At 42.7% G+C, this 22206-nt stretch overlaps 2 protein-coding genes across 2 annotated transcripts in view; one reads left to right on the forward strand and one right to left on the reverse strand.

The window, feature by feature from the left end:
* Positions 1-22206, reverse strand: part of AKNAD1 (AKNA domain containing 1) — a 35461-nt gene that overhangs the window by 5021 nt on the left and 8234 nt on the right. Inside the window, exons 5-11 of the mRNA XM_021690293.1 lie at positions 21138-21268; positions 14191-14347; positions 11143-11313; positions 8224-8309; positions 5278-5375; positions 489-611; positions 288-395 (exon numbers count right to left, since the gene is read on the reverse strand). Of these exons, the coding sequence (XP_021545968.1) occupies positions 288-395; positions 489-611; positions 5278-5375; positions 8224-8309; positions 11143-11313; positions 14191-14347; positions 21138-21268 (874 nt within the window). The remainder of the gene's footprint in view (positions 1-287; positions 396-488; positions 612-5277; positions 5376-8223; positions 8310-11142; positions 11314-14190; positions 14348-21137; positions 21269-22206) is intronic.
* GPSM2 (G protein signaling modulator 2) overlaps positions 9032-22206 on the forward strand; it is a 99201-nt gene continuing 86026 nt past the window's right edge. Inside the window, exon 1 of the mRNA XM_021690244.1 lies at positions 9032-9066. The gene's annotated coding sequence lies outside the window, so the exon portion shown is untranslated. The remainder of the gene's footprint in view (positions 9067-22206) is intronic.

Below are 22206 nucleotides of genomic sequence, written 5' to 3' on the forward strand. Positions count from 1 at the left end.
ATTTGTGTAGCAAATATTATTTGTTATCAACCTACACTGAGTTAGCACTTAATAACTTTCGGAGTCCTTTATTGCTAGGATTTCCTATCTCCCAGCCCCAGCCCAGCCTCTGGCCATCCAGGATGCGGGGGGCCTCAGGTGAGTACTGGAGAGCCAGGCAGCAGGCTGGAGAGGGCAGGGCCCCCCCCCCCCCACGAAGGGAAACAGTGGCCGGTGTGATGTGGGTCCCGCACGCCTGGGAGACCAGCCTGCTTACAAAGATGAGATCGTGCAGCAGATGTACTTACAAGGTGAAGAATTTTTATTTTCGTTTAAAAAGTAGAGTTTGACAAAGGCACTTCTTTCGTTAGGATTTAAGTAATTCTGTCCCGGCATGTTGTATCTGTAATGAAATTCTAAAAAGAAAAGATGAAAAATACAACTCATTGCCGCGGACAGCAGCTGTCCCCACTTACGCCTTCCGTGCAAGGGCCCCGCGTCACGCTCACCTTCAAGTGGCTCTTTGCCACAGACTCTTCGGGAATTATGACTCTTAGTGCCACAGTTCTCACATTTGTTATTCTGCAATCCAGTCCCAGAAGCAGAAGAGCAGCTGGGGCCTGCAGCAGAACCTGGAAAAGCCCGAGTTAGACAAAGGAAGTGTGAGTTTCTTCACTAGAGTCATAAAGTGTGGCAGCTCTAACCAGTCGGCACCAAAGCGTCCACTTCCCCAGTTGTGTTCCCAAGGGGAGTTGCCAGCCTCGGAATGACATTTGGAATCCCCGTATGACAAATGAGAAATGTTTTGATAAGTAGCAGATCTGATAGGAAAACCTCAAGAATTTACTCGCACATGGAGGTGCTTAGGGAAGGTCTGCTGAATGGATGGGTCCGTGAGAACGTGGCCCACTGAACCAATTACAAATGCAAGATCGATGTTTTTCCAGATTTGCCCTGATACACCCTCATTCTTTTCTCAGACCCTGTTGTGGCCAAGAGCTTGTGTTTTGTCACCCAGACAGTTGGAAAGATGGTTTTTCTCTACATCAATTCCATAAGCCGATATGGGAAACTGAATTATAGTTTTGCCGTTATCTGTGCCACAGAGGGGCTAGTAGTAGAGAGCGTGTGTGTCTAGTGCAGGTCTAGGACCTGGCAGGCTGTGGGCGATGGAGCCCTCCAGGTAAGGCTAGAGTGTGAGAGCCTGGGCCAGACAAGTGAGCACATCTCGGCTCCAGGAGAAGTGAGACCAGGGGACAAAGACTCTGCCGACGCTACCTGCCTTGCTACTCTGGTGATTATGCTCATTTGTAACACTTTCTTTCTTTCTTTCTTTCTTTTTTTTTTTTTTTTTAAAGATTTTTATTATTTTTTGAGAGAGAGAGAGAGAGAGAGACAGCGGGAGAGGGAACACAAGCAGGCGGAGTGGGAGAGGGAGAAGCAGGCTTCCCGCCGAGCAGGGAGCCCGATGCGGGGCTCGATCCCAGCACCCTGGGATCATGACCTGAGCCGAAGGCAGACACTTAACGACTGAGCCACCCAGGCGCCCCTGTAACATTATCTTTCAAAGAGTAAGTCACAATGGGGTGAGCTCTAGGGATGTTTTTTCTTTTCCATATCTCATCAGTAGTCATTGAGGGGCGCCTGGGTGGCTCCGTTGGTGGAGCGTCTGACTCTTGGTTTTGGCTCAGGTTGTGATCTCGGGGTCAAGAGATTGAGCTCCCTGAGTCGGGCTCCGTGCTCAGTGTGGAGTGTGCTGGAGATTCTCTCCCTCCCCTCTGCTCCTTTCCTCCCACTCGTGCATGCACTCTCTCTCTCTCTCAAATAAATGAATAAATAAAATCTTTAAAAAAATAGTCATTGAGGGCGCCTGGGTGGCTCAGTCGTTAAGCGTCTGCCTTCGGCTCAGGTCATGATCCCGGGGTCCTGGGATCGAGCTCCACATCGGGCTCCCTGCTCGGCAAGAAGCCTGCTTCTCCCTCTCCCATTCCCCCTGCTTGTGTTACTGCTCTCGCTCTCTCTCTCTCTGTCAAATAAATAAATAAAATCTTGAAAAAAAAAGTCATTGAATTCCTTCTCAATCCATAACTCAAGGAAATTGCAATAAAGGATTGAAGGCATTCCCTGGGAAGGCTGTATGGTGGATGGAGCATGAGGTTCAGATAGACCTGAGTTTGAAGTCTGGGCCTGCCATTAGTTAGCAGTGATGGTTAAAAATATGTCCACAAATTCTTTGATATGTTCTTCAGAAGGTAGAGCCTAATTCTTCTCTCCTTGAGTGTGGGCTGGATTTAGTGACTTGCTGTCACAAATAAAGTGATAATGATGATGTATCACTTCCAAAACTAGGTCATAAAAGACACTGAAGCTTCCATGTTGGTCTTTCTCTTGGATCACTTGGCTGCCATGTCATAATGACACTCAAACAGCCTATTGGAGAGGCCCACACAGTGAGGAACTAAAACCTCCTCCCAATGGCCATGTGAGTGAACCATCATAGAGGCAGATTCTCCAGTCCCGGTCAGGCCTTCAGCTGATGGTGGTGTTGGCCAGCATCTGACTACAACCTCATCAGAGAACTGGAGCTGAATCACTCAGCTAAGCTGCTCCCAAACACCTGACCCATAGAAATTCTGAGATAGAAAATGTTTGTTGGGGCGCCTGGGTGGCTCAGTCGTTAAGCGTCTGCCTTCGGCTCAGGTCATGATCCCAGGGTCCTGGGATCGAGCCCCGCATCGGGCTCCCTGTTCGGCGGGAAGCCTGCTTCTCCTTCTCCCTGTCCCACCCCCCCTGCTTGTGTTCCCTCTCTCGCTGTGTCTCTCTCTGTCAAATAAATCAATAAAATCTTTAAAAAAAAAAAAAAAGAAAATGTTTGTTGTTTTGAACCATTATATTTTGGGATACTTCACTATACAGCAGTAGAAATACACCAGCTCTTTGGCAAGTTACTGAATTTCTCTGAGCCTCCATTTCCTTATCTGTAAAATGAAGATAATAATTCCTACTTACAGGGATTTAAGGATAGCTAAATATTATGCACTATGTCAGCAGTTCTCAAATTTTTTATGTCAGAACCCTTTTACACTCTTAAAATTGAGAACCCTAAAGAGCTTTACTTATTATAGTTTTTATCTATCCTGTATCATAATATATGCCATTTTTTGTACCTGTGGTGAAAAATCTCACCCTGCATTGGAGAAGAGCTATTATATGACATTCAGTCGGTTGAAGATGGACTGGTAGAGAGGGATCTATTATAAATTTAAAGTCATTTTTGCTTGTGCAGAATCATTCAGATCTTCCCAAGACTGAAAGGAAAGTCGTAAGGCTTTTTTTAAATAGAATTTTAAACTGAAACATTTAAAAATATTTTATTATGTCATTTAAAACCAACAGTAAATTCATTTTATGCTGATAAAATAAGGGTTTTTAAAAAAATTTTTTTTAAGATTTTATTTATTTAATTGACAGAGAGGGAGCACAAGGGGAGCGGAAGGGGAGGGAGAGGGAGAAGTAGACTTCCTTCTGAGCAGGGATCCCGACGCGGGACTCGATCCCAGAACCCTGAGATCATGACCTGAGCTGAAGGCAGATGCTTAACCGACTGAGCCACGCAGGCACCCGGGCTTTTTAAAATGTTTTTTTAAAAATTGTATTCATTTATTTAAGAGAGAGAGAAAGAGCATGCGTGCATGAGCTCGCAGAGTGGGGAGGGGCAGAGGGTGAGGGAGAGGGACAAGCAGACTCCGTGCTGAGCACAGGGCCCAATGCTGGGCTTCATCCCATGACCCCGAGATCATGATCTGAGCTGAAACCAAGAGTCCAACCCTCAACTCACTGAGTCACCCAGGCGCCCCACAATAACAGGTTTTTAATGCAAAAAAGCTATTTTTAAAAATGAAAGGCATGGGGCGCCTGGGTGGCTCAGTCATTAAGCATCTGCCTTTGGCTCAGGTCATGATCCCGGGGTCCTGGGATCAAGCCCCGTGTCAGGCTCCTGCGGGAAGCCTGCTTCTCCCTCTCCCACTCCCTCTGCTTGTGTTCCCTCTCTGGCTGTCTTTCTCTCTGTCAAATAAATAAAACCTTAAAAAAAAAAAAATGAAAGGCATTAGAAGAGTGGCAGTATTTTATGTTTTGGCAAGTGTCTTGAATACCTGGCTTACTAGAAGGCAGCTGGATTCGATGGCTGCACCTGCATTCAGTCAGTTGCAGTATTGGCCTTGCACGGATATGTAGCTGCGAAAGAGAGGGTCTCACAGCCCCCCAGAAGGGTCTCAGGGACCCCCAGAGCCTTCTGACCACAGTTGGAAAGCCTGTCCTGGTACGGCATCTGGTGTTGTGGGTATTCAATTGATGAAACGTTACTATGACTATGAGAAAATGAATCTTTGGGGAGCCTGGGTGACTCAGTCGGTTAAGCATCTGCCTTCGGCTCAGGTCATGATCCCCGGGTCCTGGGATCGAGTCCCGCATCGGGCTCCCTGCTCAGCGGGGAGTCTGATTCTCCCTCTGCCCCCGCTGCTCCCCCTGCTCGTTCTCTCTCTCTCTCTCTCTCAAATAAATAAAATCTTTAAAAAAGAAGAAGAAAATGAATCGTCTACGGAGAAGAAGTAGAACTACACATGACAGAACAGAAAGAACACTGGGTCAAAGGAAAGGCTCTTGGCCCACAGCTTGTATGAGCGTAAACAAGCCTCGTTAGGTCTCCGGCCCCGGTTCTCGTGTATAAACAGGGTAGACCAGACTCGGGTGGGGACTCTCATGCTCAGGAGCTGCCTGAACAGGCAAGCCTTGGCCTCACCTCTTCCTCAACCAGGGTGGTTCTGCCACGGGATGTTTTTCTGCTTAAACTACCTTTGGAGGAAAACTCCTCTGACTAAAAATCATTGAATTCCATGCCCTGCGTGCTCTCCCAGTCTCCTCCCAGGAGAAGCAATTTTCTTTGCTTCTGTGAAATGTGCATGGACAAGTCGGCAGCAAGTCTCCCATGGCCAGGAAGCTCACCAGGTGGGGATTTTGGGTCATGCTGGAAGGATGACACCCAGAGTGGAGGCCACCTCACAACTGAGTGCATGGAGTCCCGGGACTCCTGCACAAACACAGGTGGGCACTTTCACCCTGTCTGGCCACATTTGATCCATTTGAATCTATTCCATTTTTAATTTTTTACATATTGCAAAAAAAAAAATACAATAGGCCACACCCTCGTCTAGGTAAAGCTGTTTGGTGTGGCAGATGGGCTGCCTGCAGGGAGCAGACCCATGGAGACGGACCACAGCCCCGGGCCCCTCAACTTACTGAGAATCAAACCTGCGTGCTGTGCCTTTTTTTGAATGGCAGGGGGACACCTTCCGCAGTTGGTGTTTCTGTGCCCTTTTTTCTCCATGTTCTCCTTCCTGAAAAAGGTGCATAAGATCCCATAAACTTTTAGCCCACTTCTCCTGGAGATTGTGAGCGTACCGGTAAAACTGAAATGTTAAATTTCTTAGATCAGGGCCTGGGACGATACAGGAGTGGCGTCTTGTCCTCAACACAGAGCTGCCCGCCCTTTTGAGAGCCTTCCTATAAGAAACCGCACCCAGCACCGCTTGGCCTGGTAAGAATATGTATACTAAATGTTAAAAAGCAAATCTGTTTTGTTTCCCAGAGGATGATACCTAATCACCATGCACACATATGCAATATAGAAATTTGAAATACGGAATTTTAAGATTTGGGGTTTTCTTCATATTCGTGTCTCAAAATCAACTCTTACCAGGGGAAGAAGCTGTGCTCCATGTCAGTGCTAGGTCATGTGGCTTTGGCTCCACAAGTGCAAGCTGAGTGTGTCCAGAACGCCCAGCAAGCTGGATTTTGTCCAGTGTGTATGGGGCGCTTTGTTCCCAAAGCGGTGGGAGCACATTGGGTTAATTTTAGCTGTACAAGGCCACCAGGGGGCATCAGAAAGATACCTTCCAGTTGTCTACCAGGACACTTTCTCTGACCTGTCTGTTGCTTCAGCCTCCCTTCTTCACAGAAATTCTAACTCCTTCTGAAAAATTCTAATTAATCACAATTCTTAATAAAGCCCTCACACGCCCCTGAGATACAGTAATAGCCCTCCAGGAAAATTGCTCATTCTTAGTGTGGAAGGCACTGTGCCCTTGATGTCCCGGACATAGCTGGTAAGAGGAAAGAGACTGATTCCCCTGGAGGGAGGGATGGGGAGGGGAGGCCGGGGGGGCAGGGAAGGGGGGACAAGCTCCAGACTTTGCTTGGTGAATGCAGCACCCCCAACCTTGCCCAGGCCTGCTGGCTGCCATGGAGACAGGCGCTGTGCTTGGAGTTGTTGGGGCTGGGGGCTGAGAAGCTGGGCCCTTCCCCTCCCCTTGGAAAAACATGCTTTCCTCCTGACTCACATATTTTCTAACACCTCATTTTCTGTCTCCTCCTTCCACCTTTGGGGCATTTGAACATCTGCTCTCCAAAGTGGAAAACTTGGATCTCTTTCAAGGGAGTTCAGTCCCACACATGACTTTCTTTTTCTGCCTCTTTTAAACTTCTTTGTGCACTAAAATCTTCTTGCCAAACATAAAAGCTAAGGGCAATTCTACTTGAGAAGACAGTTTTCCAAGAAGACAAAGTAGCTGAAGCGTACTCTTAAATACAAAATCCTGCATCAGACATAGCACAAAGGGATATGCATTTTATCTGTAGCATATATCATTTATCTGCATATATATAAATATCCCTCAAACATCAGCAAACTCATAAAGCACATGTCCCATCTGAGAGATATCTAATCTTCTAGAAAAGTAAAGAGTATATGTAGCCCTTTGTTCAATTAATCCCTCAGGTATTATGTAGTTTACCAAGATTTCAATTTATAAATCATGTGTATCTCTACTTCACACCCCAGTGGTACATTCATTGTTAGATCTGATTTCACACTTGGCTGTGCTTTTCCTTCCCTCTTGTCCGTCATAAAAGAGAAAATTTAGTCTGGAACACCAGTCCCTGACTTGATACTTAAGAGTCTCTGTAGGGTCTAGACTAGGGATTTGGAAGAGAAGTATTTAATACCTCGAATGCTTTATCAAAATGTTTTTTAAATGTCAAACTATTTTTATTATACTTAATACAATTTTTAAAATTCCAAAACTGAGGTTTCATTCAATAAATAAAAATAGTGGGCCTGGGGTGACTCAGGGAGTAGGCATCATTATTGCCCCTTATATTTAAAGGAGAGTCAAAGCCAATGACTGGCATGTTGGTTTAAAGTAATGGTCCACACCAGATAACACATGGTCATTTTCAGCACAAACACCATGCACTTTTTAGGGGGCGGACACTCAATAGAACACTTAGGACAAGTTCCCGGGGTGGAATCCTTTCGAGCTTCAGATCTTGTCATCTGCTTCTATTAGAGCCCATTATGGACATGTAATAATGGTTGCTAAACAGCTCCTCCTTCCTTGACTCTTGACCTTTCCAAGGTAAATTAGCCCAGCTTTGGCCCGCATCCACGGTGCCTCCAGAGCATGGAGGTGGTGCCTCTCACTAACAGACAGAAGCTTCAAATAAATGATTCTGAATCCACATGGGCTAACAGTTGATCCAAAGAAAGTTTCAAGAACATTAAGGATTTCTCCTTAGGATTTTGCATCGATGCTTTCTTGACACAGTTTACAGCTTCTTAACCTCTGGAAGATTTCTTGCCCAAGAACGGGGAGAAGTGAACCCCGAGAGGTGGGATTGGGTTTATTTCCAGTGGGACTGGGGACAGAGGGAGGGAAGGGGCAGATTTTCACTCATCACAAGAAGCTGCTCTGTGAATGGTGCACGACCACCTCCCGTCTGGGTAATGTTCTGACGGAGCCTACAGGACAAACCACCCTTCGTGGGCTGTAGCCATGATTCTTAACCAAGGGGACTTCTGAGAATCACTTGAGCAGATTTAAAAGAAGTATTCCTACCAGGGCTCCAGCCCCGGTGAGGCTGACACAGTAGGTGAGGGTGAGGCGTGTGCATTATTTAACAATCTTCCCGATGACTCTGATGCTCACCCCGCTCAAGAGCCACCGTGAGAGGGATTTGTGAATCGGGACGGAGGCGGGACATGCCCAGCCCTGCGATCTGCGATCTGTAACTTGGCCAGCGGCTTCTGGCACCTGTTCGCTTAAGCTGACGCCCACTCTCCCTGGAGCTATTATCCCCGCACTGGTTCCCACCTGCCCTGGGGATTTAGCAGCAAGAAGCCCTCACCATTCAAGGACCCCATGGCAAAAGGCACAGCTTGGACTGGTCATCTCTGCGTGGTCCTGCCTTCCCGAGGTGTTGATGGGGTTCTCCTGCGCCACAAAGCACACACAGATGTGGCTGTGAGCGAGGAAGTGACTCATCCCGCCGCTGCTCACACACAGGCAGCTGAACTCACCGCTTTGGGACTCCTTTGCTCTGATTTCTCGCTCCGCGGGGTCCGTGCTGTGATGGCCTGGGGCTTAAAGAGAGAAGGTTTCAATGCTGGCTTGGCCTCTCTCCTCCTCCAGACATTTAAAAATCTAGTTTACAGATGAGAGAATACTTTCCCCCTTTTTTCTTTCCTTAGTTTCCAATTTCCCCAGGCTCCACCGGAGGATGAACAGATTTAGGAAGATAATGTTTAAATCCCTCAATCTGACCACTCTTCGTAGAGCTCTACAAGCTTTTCCCAAGAAATGCATTCAACTATGAATTAAAACAGGCTTTAGGACTATTTAGAGGCTGAAATTATTGTTTATATGTCCCTTTTTAACACAGAAAAATTACACTACTTCACGGAAACGCCTGACACCACCCAGAGTGTATTTTCTACTATGGTTTTTACCCTTTCTGTAAACAGAAAACGTGCTCTTCTCCCCATTATAAACAATGCTCGCACAAACGTCCTTGTACAGATCGCTTTTTCCATATTTTGAATTACTTCCTTAGGAAATGTCTAGGTCAAAGGTCGTGAACATGTTTGCGTGATGATACCTGTTGCCAAATTGCTTTCCACAAACGTTATAAGATGACACAGCCACCAACAATGTGGGCAGCTCAGTTTGACCCCGCCTTCCGCTGCATCAGGTATTATCCTCGGAAATATTTTTGTTCACTTAAAAAGCGGGGAGGTGGCACCTTGTGTTAATTGCCTCTGTTATTAAAGGAGATAAACATTTCGCCATGTGCTTATTTATTGGCTGTGTTTCCTACTTGTGACTTTCAGTTCATCTCCTTTGTCCATTACTTTTTTGGAGATTTTCGGTGTTTCCTTACTAACAACAACCATTTGTGGCCTGCTCATTGTGCCAGGTCCTCCTCATACAACCTGCTTGGTTCCTTCTCGCCCTCCTGGCATCCTGAGGCTCAGAGAATTGCAGCAACTTGGCAAGGTCACAGAGAGTAAGTGGCAGACCTGGCATTTGAACCTTTCCCCTTCTGCTTGTGTTCTTAACCACAATTTTCCTGCTCCTTTGGTCACCTGTCAGAGCCCTTTGTATAATAAAAATCTCAATATGGCGCGTTATTTGTTCTTAATATTGTCCAACTTGTCTGCCTTTCAAAAAAAGTGGCTTCGGTGTCGGTTTTGCAAATATTAGTTAAAATGTTAATGATGTCAAAGAGGAGGTGGCAATGGCCGAGAAACATACGAAAATGAGTTAAATTTCACAAACAGTCCAAGAAATACAGATGAAAACAATGAGATACCAGTTTCACTTACCACTTTGGTGAAGGTTGGAAAGAAAAAAAAATCCCCAGGGTGGGCTTGGGGGTGGGGTGGGGACACGGCTCCTTTCTGATGCACAGCTGGGCCATGACACCACCTTGCTAAGCGCCAGTTTATCAGAATTTTCTTGCCTCTTGCCTCTTGAACCATTAACATTTTTAGTCTAAGGAAATAATCGAGTATGGCCCAAAGCTTGCATATAAAATGATGTCACCAAAGCAGTGTTTGTAATATCAAAGAACTGGAAAAAACCAAATGTCCATCAACAAGGGATTGGTTAAATGAATTGGTATAATGAAATACAATGCAGTCCTTAAAAATGAAGCCATAGGTTTATTCTACATGATTGTTGAAATGCCCACGATAGAATGTTAAAAGAGAAAAAGCATCATAAAACAATATATATAGCATGATCCCAGTTTTTCAAAAATGTGTATGTGTCTGTGGAGAAGAAAAAAGACTCGACAGATTCACGCTAACATATTAGCTATGATTTTTCTCTCTGTGAAATGTTCTTCTTTATACTTCTGTCTTCTGATTTGTTTTGCAATAAGCATAAATTGTTTTTATAATTTAAAAAAAGGCTTTGCCCCTGTGTTTTCTTTGATGACTTCTCACTTTTAGGGGTACAGAGGTACCCTGCACTTCACATATAAGGTAGATTTACGTGAGCAGAATGTAGGCAGGTGCCCTCCACCTGAACTGGGAGGCCTGGGATCCAGTGTCCCCTAACGTTTGTCCTCACCTTCCTAAGTCTCCTCACCTTCCTAAGCTTCCAACTGTTCTTCTGCCAAGTCTTTGCAAACTGTGAGCTCTGAACCAACATTATAATTTTGTCACTATCCTTTTAGACCAAGGGTTTGGTTTTTTTTTCTCATTTTTTAAAATTAACGTATAATGTATTACTTGTTTCAGGGGTACAGGTCTGTGACTCGTCAGTCCCACACAATTCACAGCGCTCGCCACAGCACACACCCTCCCCCATGTCCACCACCCAGCCACCCCCCCCCTTAGACCAGGGGTTTTTAATCCCAGTACTTCCAGCTCATTGGTAATGAAATAATCTCAAGGTGTGGTCCCCAGACCAGCAACACTGGCGTCACCTGGGAGCTTGTTCGAAACGCAGGCTCACCTCAGACCCACCGAATCAAAGCCTATGTGCAGTAAGATTTGCACAGGATTTCTAGGTGCACTGTGGCTGGAGAAGCCCTGATCTAGAACAGGTACGCCAGGCAAGTGTCTCCCGAGCGCTGAGAGTGGGAAACATTAGCAACACCAGCAGCTGTCACCAGCACTGACATCCACGGTGTTAGTTAAGCTCAGAGCCAGGTGATCACGATGATGCCAGGTTCAGAGCCATACTCAGCAACACTGGTTATGGTCAGAGATCCAACAGAAGGAACTGAACCGAGCAGGGCTGGGCTGCTGGACATGACCCTGGGATCAGAGGACAACCTCATGGCCATTTGATCTGGTTGGTCTGTGTTATCATTGTTTTGGGGGTTTGGGGGTTTTGTTTGTTTGTTGTTTTTTTGTTTTTTTAGGCAGTTTGAATTTAGAATCAGTTCTTGAGCTCTGTGGGAGCCCCACTTTGGGGGATTCTTTGGCTAAGAGTCATCGGGAATTTAATTGCAGCCTTCCTGGGACGATGGGAAGGAGCAACCTGAGGTAGAGTGTGGTGGGGACATCTTGTGGCCGCTCTCCCTTTCTCCTCTCAGAACTGGTCAAGCCCTCCCTCCGCAGCGATAGCTGTGTAGGAAGGGGCCTGTCGCTGCCCCGAAGGACGCCCTGGTGTTCCTTAGGAATCCACGGAGCCGCACAGAGGGACTGCCTTTAGAACTGCAGTTCCACGGGGAGACTCAGATCAGTTCAGCATCCCCACTGCACCCCTAGGCACCATCACATCCTGCCTGGAGTTCCTTTTTTTTTTTTTTTTTAATTTTATTATGTTATGTTAGTCACCATACAGTACATCATTAGTTTTTGATGTAGTGTTCCACGAGTCATTGTTTGCATATAACACCGAGTGCTCCATTCAATACGTGCCCTCCTTAATACCCATCACCGGACTAGCCCATCCCCCCACCCCCTTCCCTCTGAAACCCTCAGATTCTTTCTCAAAGTCCATAGTCTCTCATGGTTCGTCTCCCCCTCCGATTCCCTCCCCTTCATTTTTCCCTTCCTTCTCCGAATGTCCTCCATGCTATTCCTTATGTTCCACAAATAAGTGGAAGCATATGATAATTGACTTTCTCTGCTTGACTTATTTCACTTAGCATAATCTCCTCCAGTCCCATCCATGTTGATGTAAAAGTTGGGTATTCATCCTTTCTGATGGCTGAGTAATATTGCATTGTATATCTGGACCATATCTTCTTTATCCATTCATCTGTTGAAGGGCATCTCGGCTCTTTCCACATTTTGGCTATGTGGACATTGCTGCTATGAACGTTGGGGTGCATATGGCCCTTCTTTTCACTACATCTGTGTCTTTGGGGTAAATACCCAGTAGTGCAATTGCTGGGTCATAGGGTAGCTCTGTTTCCCCAACTCTCCACCTATCTTCCTCCTTCTTACCCCTCCCTCCAACTCAGTTCAAATCTTACCTTCCCTGACCAAGTCTCCCGAGTGACTCGGCCCTCCCACAGTGAGTGACTTTTGGTCACATGCCATTACTGAATCATCACAAACGCTAACACCCAGCTAGTGTGCTTAACTATGAGCCAGGCCCCATTTCAAGCACTTTACCCATATTAACTCACTTAACACCATAACAACATCATAACAGTTTCTAACAAGCTGCCAGGTGATGTCAGTGTTCTTGGTCTGGGGACCACACTTGAGATTATTTCATTACAAATTAATTGCCAAGTGCTGGGATTAAAAATCCACAGGTCTAAAATGATAATGACAAAATTATAATGAGAAGTAAACAATAATAGTTCTGTTGGCTCAGGGCTTTACAGTTTGCAAAGATTTTTCACAGTAGAGGAGTTGGAAGCTTAGGTAGGTATTATTATCTTTATTTTACAGAGGAAACTGAGGCACAGAGAGGTTACATAACTTGCCCAAGGTCACAAAGCTGATGAGTGACAGAGCCAGTGCTCAGACCCAGGCAGTTCAGCTCCAGAGTCACAGGAATGTATTATGTTAAGTGCATTGCACTTATTTATTTGTCCATTGTATGGATCCCTTAGAGATATGTAAGCATCTTGAGGGCGGGTGACTTGTCTGCTTTGTTTATGTTATACCCCAATACCTAGAAAAGTGCCTAGCATTTGGCAATAAATATTTGTTGAATGAATGAATGATCCTAGCAGTAGACTGTCTTTTCAGGGCCTCTCATCACAAAATTCTAGAGTTCTTATTATTCCAGAATAGTTGCTGGTAAACTTGGGACCCAGTAAAGAAAAGCAAACCCAGATCTGAGAGAGCTGCTGGGCGGAAGGCTAGGCTCACTCTCTGGGCTCCCTCACACCACCAGGAAGCTAATTCTGGTTCACAGCTTGGGAAGCATCGGGACTGTTAAATTCACAAGGGCTCAGAGGTTACCACACTGAGCATTCATGCTATATCAGGGGCTCAGTCAGATGTCGGTGATACAAAGATAGGTACAAAGGCACAGGGACAAGTGAGACACACGACTGAGGGGACACAGAGGTCCGAGCAAAGAATTCTGCCTGAGGTGGGGGACTGTGTGTCAAAGTTATATAAATGGCCTAACTCGGAAGCTGGGCCATGAATGAAATTTTGCTGGAAAGGTTAAGTGTTTTGAAGGAGCAAACACACTTTTTTGGCAGGGCTAGCACTTATATAACTTTCAACATCTTGTTCCTAACTGTGACAAAAACCCATTCAGATTTTGAGTGTCAGCCACAGGCTGTGACTTCAAGTGCTGTCTGAAACGAAAGAGTCACGTTAAGGCAATTATCCAGATGATTCAGTTTCTCAGAATTTTAATTTAGTCTGAAATGTTCTGATAGTTGAAACTACAAAAACAAAAAGTGCAGAAAGACAGTAGTGATTGAATTCCTAATCTTGCATATGTAGACAATCCAAAAGAATTTAACTTGAGAGAAGGAAAATGCAGAAGTGGACCCATGGGAAATAGTTCCTCCCACTGAGTGTGTTATTCTTTATGTAGAAGAGGGAATACAAAACTATTAAGAGAAATTATTTCTTCCAGGCACAATCCACAAAAATGTTGCTCCTCATCCAGAAGAAATAGCTTTTCAGTGGTTCATCACTTTAAACTGCATTGTTACATCTTAAACTAATAAGATCTTTCAAAAACCAACACTTAAAATAGCTTCTAATTTTTAAAAGCTGGTTCCATTTTAAATAATATGATTCATGGGACTTTGGAAAATTAAATTTTCATGAAATATTAAAATAGAATTCATGATTTCATGCATTAGGATTCTATAAATGCAGAAAAAAACATTTTTCCTGGCATGAAATTAGGCTGTAGGTTGCCGTATTACCTCATTTGAGGGTGGAGAGGATGTGGATGCCAAGTCATCCGAGATGATTGGAGAACTCACAGGAAGAGAAACGGCTGAAGTACATTTGCCCTTATTAATTTTCTCTTTAACATCCTCAAGTAGCATCTCCAACTTGAAGATTTCACCTTCCACTTCTCTAATAGACATAAACAGGCATCTTACTGGATATGCAGTCAACAGTCTAATTAGTAACAACAGTTCATGAATATAGCATTGATCTATATTATTAATGTGGTTTGCCTTCAGACAGGAAGGATAATGGACACCCGCCCTGACATGCATCCTGTTTATAGTCTCACTCCAAAGGCCTGGGCTCTAATCCTCATTTTGTTATTCATTAGCTGTGCATCCTTGGGAAAATCACCTCATCTTACTGTACCTCCAGTGTCTCAACTATAACATGGGGATAACAATACTCTGCTCATCTGGATCTAATTATTTTGAGGTCCCTTACAGTTCTAAGAGCTGTGATTCTATGGAAGTAATGATTTATATCAATTGAAAAGAGGAAGGACATGAAATATCTGGGGAATCATTTGATTAACAAGCTTGATCTATAGGCATATGTACATATATGTATACATGTTTAAACAAGTGTATATGTGTAAGTGTATACATAAATATAAATATTTTACCCAAAAAGAACCCAATTTCCTCAAAGCCATTACATTTACAAAAATTTACCTCATATTAATCCACAAAGAAAAATCTCACCAAATTCCAAAACATTAAAAATTGTGCCACTGCTTTCTCACTAAGATCAGGAAAAAGGCAAGGATGTCCCTCTCACCACTCCTTTTCAACATTGTGCTGGAAATCCTACCTAATGTAATAAGACAAGAAAAGAAAATATAAGGTATACAGATTGGAAAGGAAGAAATAAAAGTGTCTTTTTTCACATATGAAAATCCAAAAGAATTAACAGAAAAACTAGAACAAATAAGCAATTATAGTGAGGTTGCAGGATACAAGGTTAATATTACAAAAGTGAATCACTTAGCTATATACCATCAGCAAGTGAAATTTGAAATTAAAGACAAAACCATTTACATTAAGATCAAAAAAATGAAATATTTAGGTATAGATTTAACAAAATATGTACAAGATCTATATAAGGAAAACTATAAAACTCTGATGAATGAAATCGAAGAACTAAATAAATGCAGAGATATTCCATGTTTGTGGATAAGAAGACTCAATATTGTCAAGATGTCAGTTCTTCCCAATCCGATCTATAGATTAAAGGCAACCCCTGTCAAAATTCCAAGTAGTTCTTTTGTGGATACTGACAAAATGATTCTGAAGTTTATATGAAGAGACAAAAGACTCAGAATAGCCAACATAATATTGAAGGACAAGAACAAAGTTGAAAGACTGACACTACCCAACTTTGAGACCTACTATAAAGGTACAGTAATCAAGGCAGTGTGTGGTATTGGTGAAAGACTATACAAATAGATCAGTGGAACAGAATAGAGAACCCAGAAATAGACCCACATAATTATAGTCACTCGATCTTTGACAAAAGAGCAAAGGCAATACAATGGAGCAAAGATAGTCTTTTCAACAAATGGTGCTAGAACAACTGAATATCCACATGCAAAAAAATGAATCTAGACACATACTTTATACCCTTCATAAAAATGAACTCAAAATGGATCACAGACCTAATGTAAAATGCAAAAGTGTAAAACTCCTAAAAGATAACATAGTAGAATACCTAGATAATCTTGGATATGGTGATGACTTTTGAGATACAAAACCAAAGACACCATCCATGAAAGAAATAATTGATGAGCTAGATGTCATTAAAATTAAAACTTCTAGGGGTAGGGGCGCCTGGGTGGTTCAGTTGTTAAGCGTCTGCCTTCGGCTCAGGTCATGATCCCAGGCTCCTGGGATCAAGCCCCACATCGGGCTCCCTGCTCGGCGGGAAGCCTGCTTCTCCCTCTCCCACTCTCCCTGATTGTGTTCCTGCTCTCGCTATCTCTCTCTCTCTGTCAAATAAATAAATAAAATCTTTAAAAAACAAAACAAAACAAAACTTCCATTCTGCCAAGAAAATGAGAAGACAAGACACAGACCAAGAGAAAATATTGGCAAAGGGCTGATAAAGGATCGTTATCCAAAATATACAAAGAACCCTTAAAATGCAACAATAAGAAAACAACCCAATTTTAAAATGTGCTACAGACTTTAATAGACACCTCACCAAAGAAAATATACAGATGGGAAATAAGCTTATGAAAAGATGCTCCGCAACATATGTCATAAGGGAAATGCAAATTTAAACAACAATGAGATACCACTATACATTAGTGGAATCGCCAAAATCTGGAATGCTAACAGCCAAATACTGGCAATGATGTGGAGCAATAGGAACTCTCAATCATTGCTGGTGGGAATACAAAATGGTACAGCCACTTTGGAAGACAGTTTGACAGTTTCTTTCAAAACTAAACATATTTTTACCATACAATCCAGCAATCAGACTCCTTGGTATTTGCCCAAAGGAGCTGAAAATTTATGTTGACCCGAAAAAACCTGCACACAGATGTTTATAGCATCTATAGTCATACTTTTCAAAACTTGGTAGCAACCGAGATGTCCTTCAGTAGGTGAATGGCTAAATAAACTGTGGCACATCTAGACAATGGAATATTACTCATCACTAAAAAATGAGTTTTCAAGTCATGAAAAGACATGTAGGAACCTTAAATACATATTACTAAGTAGAAGAAGCTCAATCTGAAAAGTCTACATATTGCATGATTCTAACTATGTGACATTCTGGAAAAGGCAGAACTATAGGAACAGTAAAAAGATCAGCGATTGCCAGAGGCTGGGTGGGGGGAAAGATGAATTGGTGGAGTACAAAGGATTTTCAGGACAGTGAAAATTCTCTGTATGATGCCATAAAGATGGGTACAAGTCACTATACATTTGTCCAAACTATAGAATGTACAGCACCAACAGTAAACCCCAATGCAAACTCTGGGCTTTGGACAATTATGATTTATCTGTGTAGGTTCATCAGTTGTAACAAATGTACCACTCTGGTGGGGGATGTTGATAATGGGAGAGGCTGTGCATGTGTGCAGGCAGAAGTATATGGGAAATCTCTGTATCTTCCTCTCAATTTTCCTGTGAAGCTAAAGATATTCTTAAGAAGTCTTAAAATTATACCACCCACATTCTTTGATCACTGGAAATTAATAACAAAAATACAGCAACAACAAAAAAACTAATTGGGAATTTTAACACTCATCCTTATAACTCTTGGGTTACTAGGAAATAAAAATAGAGAATAGGGATACTCTACAACTGAATAATAAATGAGAAAACAACATGTAAAACCAATGTAATGTAGCTAGTACAGTACTCTGAGGAAAATTTATAGCTTAAAAGGCATTTACTAGAGGGAAAAGTTCAAAATCAATAAGCTAAATATTCAAAACAGGAAGATAGAAAAAAACCACAAGATAAACCCCCCAAAAGGAGAAATAAATGGAACTGGAAAGAATTTGATCAATAAAACATTTTCTTTGAAAATATCTATAAAATAAACCAGTGGAAAGTCTGACTGAAAAGCATTAAGAACGAGAAAGGGAAGATAACAGAAGAAAAATTTTTAATCAAATGGGACTGAACAACTTTATACCAACACAGTTTATAATCTAGATAAAATGAACAAGTTTCTAGGAAAACATAAATTATTAAAATCTACTCAAAAAGAGGTAGAAAATCTGAATAACCAGAGAAAAATAGAAAAGATTATCGAAAATCTACCCCCCAAAAGGCACCAAATCCAAGTGGGATTAGGAATGAGTTCTAGAAAGACTTTAAGTTGGAACATAAAAAGAAAAGGAAAATTTCCCAAATCATTCTATAAACATTAGGATGTTTAATAATATGTTAATATTAATTAATTATAGGTTAATTAATCTATATTAATAGATTTAGGAAATAAATAGATTTCTAAATCCCACTTGATTAAACATTTTCCTAAATTTAAAAAAAAAATCTAATCCTAGTAAACTAGGAGTAGAATCTTGATAAAGCTATCTACTTGAAACCACAGCAAGTAATCATACTTGGAAAAAATTCCCTTACTGTTCAGAACATGACAAGAATGATTGCTTTTGCTAGTATTATTTATCATTGTTTTGGAAAACCTAGCAAATGAAATAAATCAATAAAAAGAAATGTGATATATAAGAATTGGAGGGAAGAAAAAATAAAGTATAAATATTTGGGGGGGGGAGTTATTTTCAAATGCTATGACTGTCACACCTAAAAACTAAGACAATCAATGGATAATCAAAGAACACTAAAAACAAACTTGTGTAAGGTAACCCAGCACAAGTTAAATAGACGATTTTTCTTTATTTCCTGTATATCAATTACAGAAAACGTCTATTACTAATGCTCAGAAAACCTATAAAATAGCTAGGAATAAGTCTAACAAAACATTCATGAAATCTACATGAAGAAAACATGCTCTTGGATGGGAATACTCGTTGCAAAGGTTTTTAACTTTTCTAACTAATCTGGAAATTCAACACTATTCTAAACAAAATTCTAGTGGAATTTCATGAAGGAAATTTGGTGAGCTGATTATAAAGTTTATTGGTAAGAAGAAGGTGCAAGAACAGCTAACAACTTTTAAAGAAGAAATATTTCAAAATGTACACTAGACTATAGTCATTTAAAACGGTGTGGTTAAGGTGGAAATAGAAACGTAACTCAATGGGATGGAATTGAACCAGACCCATCTACACGTGGAGAGTTTTTTTTTTTATAGGATAAAAGAGGCTTTTCCATCCAGTGGGAAAGGCTGCTCTACTCAGTAAGCAGTGGTACAAAGATTTAAGCATGGAAAACCCTATCGAGAGTCAAGTAAAATATAGGAAAATATGCTCTAATCTGGCAGGTGGACAAGAACTAGGCAGGGGACAAAGAGAGGCTGAAAATCGGAAGGAAGTGAAATGGTGGAGCAAGGCCTGAAGGTGGTGGGAAGAAATGGGCTCAAGGACCGTGGCCAGATGGGTTGGAAGTGAGTGAAGGAAGAAAGAGGAGGTGAAAACATGTAGATCTGGAGATGGGGGAAAGACTTTTTTTTTTAAGTTTATTTATTTTTTAGTAATATCTACACCCAATGTGGGCCTTGAACTCACAACCCTGAGATCAAGAGTCGCATGCTTTTCTGACTGAGCCAGCCAGGTGCCCCAGAAAAGACATTTTTGAGGGAATTTGTGATCTTTTCCATAAAGCAGAAGACAAGATTGTATGCTCATAATATCAGAGAGAAGGGATTGGTGGAGAAAGAACCCCATTCCTTGACCTCTTGGCTTCTGGTATTAGCGTGTGAAATGACTATCAGACTACATTCTGACAAACAAGCTACATGAAATAAAACAACTATTTTTGCATATTACCTTTTAAAGGTAATATGAGCACATAGTGGACTTAAACAAGTAATTCGTCAACGAATCAGCAGAATTCTTTCCCCTGCAGAAAGCCATCTACAATGTCCTTTGGATTCAACACTTAGAAGGTTCTGGACAATTGTATGGGGTTCTGTTCATTGCCACGTTATGCCCATGCAAGAACAAGAGGACCAGTGTCAAGCTGAGGAGCCTTGCTTGCTCTGAGCTGGTTTTAACTCAGGTTTTGGGAGAGACTGGGTCTTTCCCTTGCCCCAGTATTGAAAGCTTTTCCTGTATCTGGGATATAATTGCAGTTGAAACTCTTTTGATTTATACTGGGTCCAGCACACTGTGGGTGTAACTAGGATATAAATATGGCGTTGCATAACTTTGGTCTCACTGTGCACCGAGGCCTGACTTTAAAATGACTGCCCAGAGAAGTGGGATTCCTTGGAAAATAAATATCCTTACTCTATTAGTTTTTAAATAGTGAAAATATGTAGAGATCTTTCTTTTCCCAGAAAACAAAATAAGCCTTTGGGGGGAAAAATCAATATTAAAACCTCATCCTTGCTGTCTAATTACTCAGTATGGAAATAACGGTAGACAGAGATTTCATTCATTTTGAAAAAGTAAAATTGTCCTTTGGGCGGGGGGGAAATACCTCAGGACACTAGGGCCAAAATATAAACCATTAAAGTAATCTGGCCTCAATAATGATTCCATGTGAAAATGCTATGAATAGAAAGAGCTGCACTCACAAAGATTAAGCCTCCTAAATGGATTCTTTTAATTCGTACCAGGAAATTAAATGGAAACAATCCTAGCCTTGAGTCCTGGAATACATCTTAAAATTATTTGGACTGGAGAAAGGAGCGCAGGGCCATAAAATAATGGCCAGTTGGAAACTTCAGTGAGTTTGCTTCCAAGTTTCTAATGTGAACTAACTCAGAAGTCATTTTGACTTTAAGCTTTAACATTTTCCCTTTACAGGGATTTGTGGGTCCTTCGGTCCACTGCCCCAGTGGAATTGTCTGTGGATGGGAAAGAAAAGGGGAGGGGGAGAGAAGGGGACAGAAGAACCAGGCAGGGGAAACAGAGGCAGGAGTGGGGTGAAGGGCAGGACACGAGGATCTTGGAGAGAAGGCCCTCTGGGGTTAGCGTGTGAGCCTTTCTAGAGTTTTCTCGTGTTGTTCTGAGTCTCAGAACCAATTCTGACATCCAACAAAGGACAAGATGGTAGTACAAAATCTCTCCTCCAGGAGACAATTGTTCATTTCCAGGACTCCGTCTGGGTCAGTGCCCAGCCCAGGACTTCATATGTAGCGGGGATTCCACACTGCTTGTCGCATGGGGTAACACCTGTTCACTGGTGGCAGAGTTTTTGCTGACCCTAGACCAGGGGGGCTGTGCAATCACTAGGCCGGCAGCCACCTCAGAATCCCACCTGAAGGAGGTCGCCTCTGCCCCCTCCACCTCACACAGTTTAACCCTGACCTTTCTGGATCAAAGTCACCGACAGCTGGGGATTCATGCCTGTGAACTTGCTTCAAAGTCAGATGCATCTCCTTGTTGTCCAGAAACTCCTGCTCCAGCAGTTCAAGATGTCCCTGCAGTTTCTCCAGGACCTGCAGCAGTAAAGTCACTGGAGTCATGCACATGGAAGCCTCTGCTTGTGGTTGGTTTCCCCCAGATACAAGGGCGGTGTACTCTACGGTAGTTTCAAAATAAAGCCACAATCCTTCTCCCAGCCATTGTTTTGTTTCAGAGTGTGACATCTAAAATACGGTCTACCCAAGAGCCATCTCCACGTTTACAACACCCTCCTAGCACACAGCTTTTTCAGTACAATGACCTGATTTCTCTCCCAGAACCCACTTAGGGGCCTCTGAACTTCCTTAATAGGATATCAGTGATCCTGTGCTTTTGCAGAATGATTTGTAGCTTACTTTCCCGTGCATTGTCTTATTTAATCCACACATCAATGTCGTAAATGTTGCAGAATAGATTTTATTATCTCAGCTGTATACAGGAGGAAATTGGAGCTCTAGGAGGTATGCCTGAAGCCACACAGACCTTAAAAGGAACTGACATTAGAGGATCTGAGCTTGAGTCTATGGCACTTGGAGGGTGAGATGGGGGAAGGAACACCAAGAAGTTTAGCCAGAGCTTCAAATGGGTCTTCGAGACGTCCACACATGCAGCGCCATGCAGATGAATACTTAAGCCGTGAAGGTTAAGGTCTGGTCTTGATGCATAGAGGCTTCAGCCTTGTAGCCCTGAGCACTGCCTGTGTGTGGCCCCGGGCCAAACGTATGAGAGATACAAAAATTACATCAGGCACAACCACCCCTGGTCTTGGGGATTTTATTCCAGTTGGGAAAAGAGACTGGATTCGAGGATTTTGCCATGGCTCAGTAAAAGTGAGAGCTAAGTCAGGCTTAAAGAATGCCCAGGAGGGCCTGGGCCAGGCAGTGTTCATGAACATGGGAAGGAAAGGGTGACTGGAGAGATACTGCATATAGCACAATGGGGTTACAGGATCAGACACCCTGGGGCTCAAGTT

The sequence above is a fragment of the Neomonachus schauinslandi genome, chromosome 4 (assembly GCF_002201575.2).
Source record: "Neomonachus schauinslandi chromosome 4, ASM220157v2, whole genome shotgun sequence".
Lineage (NCBI taxonomy): Eukaryota > Metazoa > Chordata > Mammalia > Carnivora > Phocidae > Neomonachus > Neomonachus schauinslandi.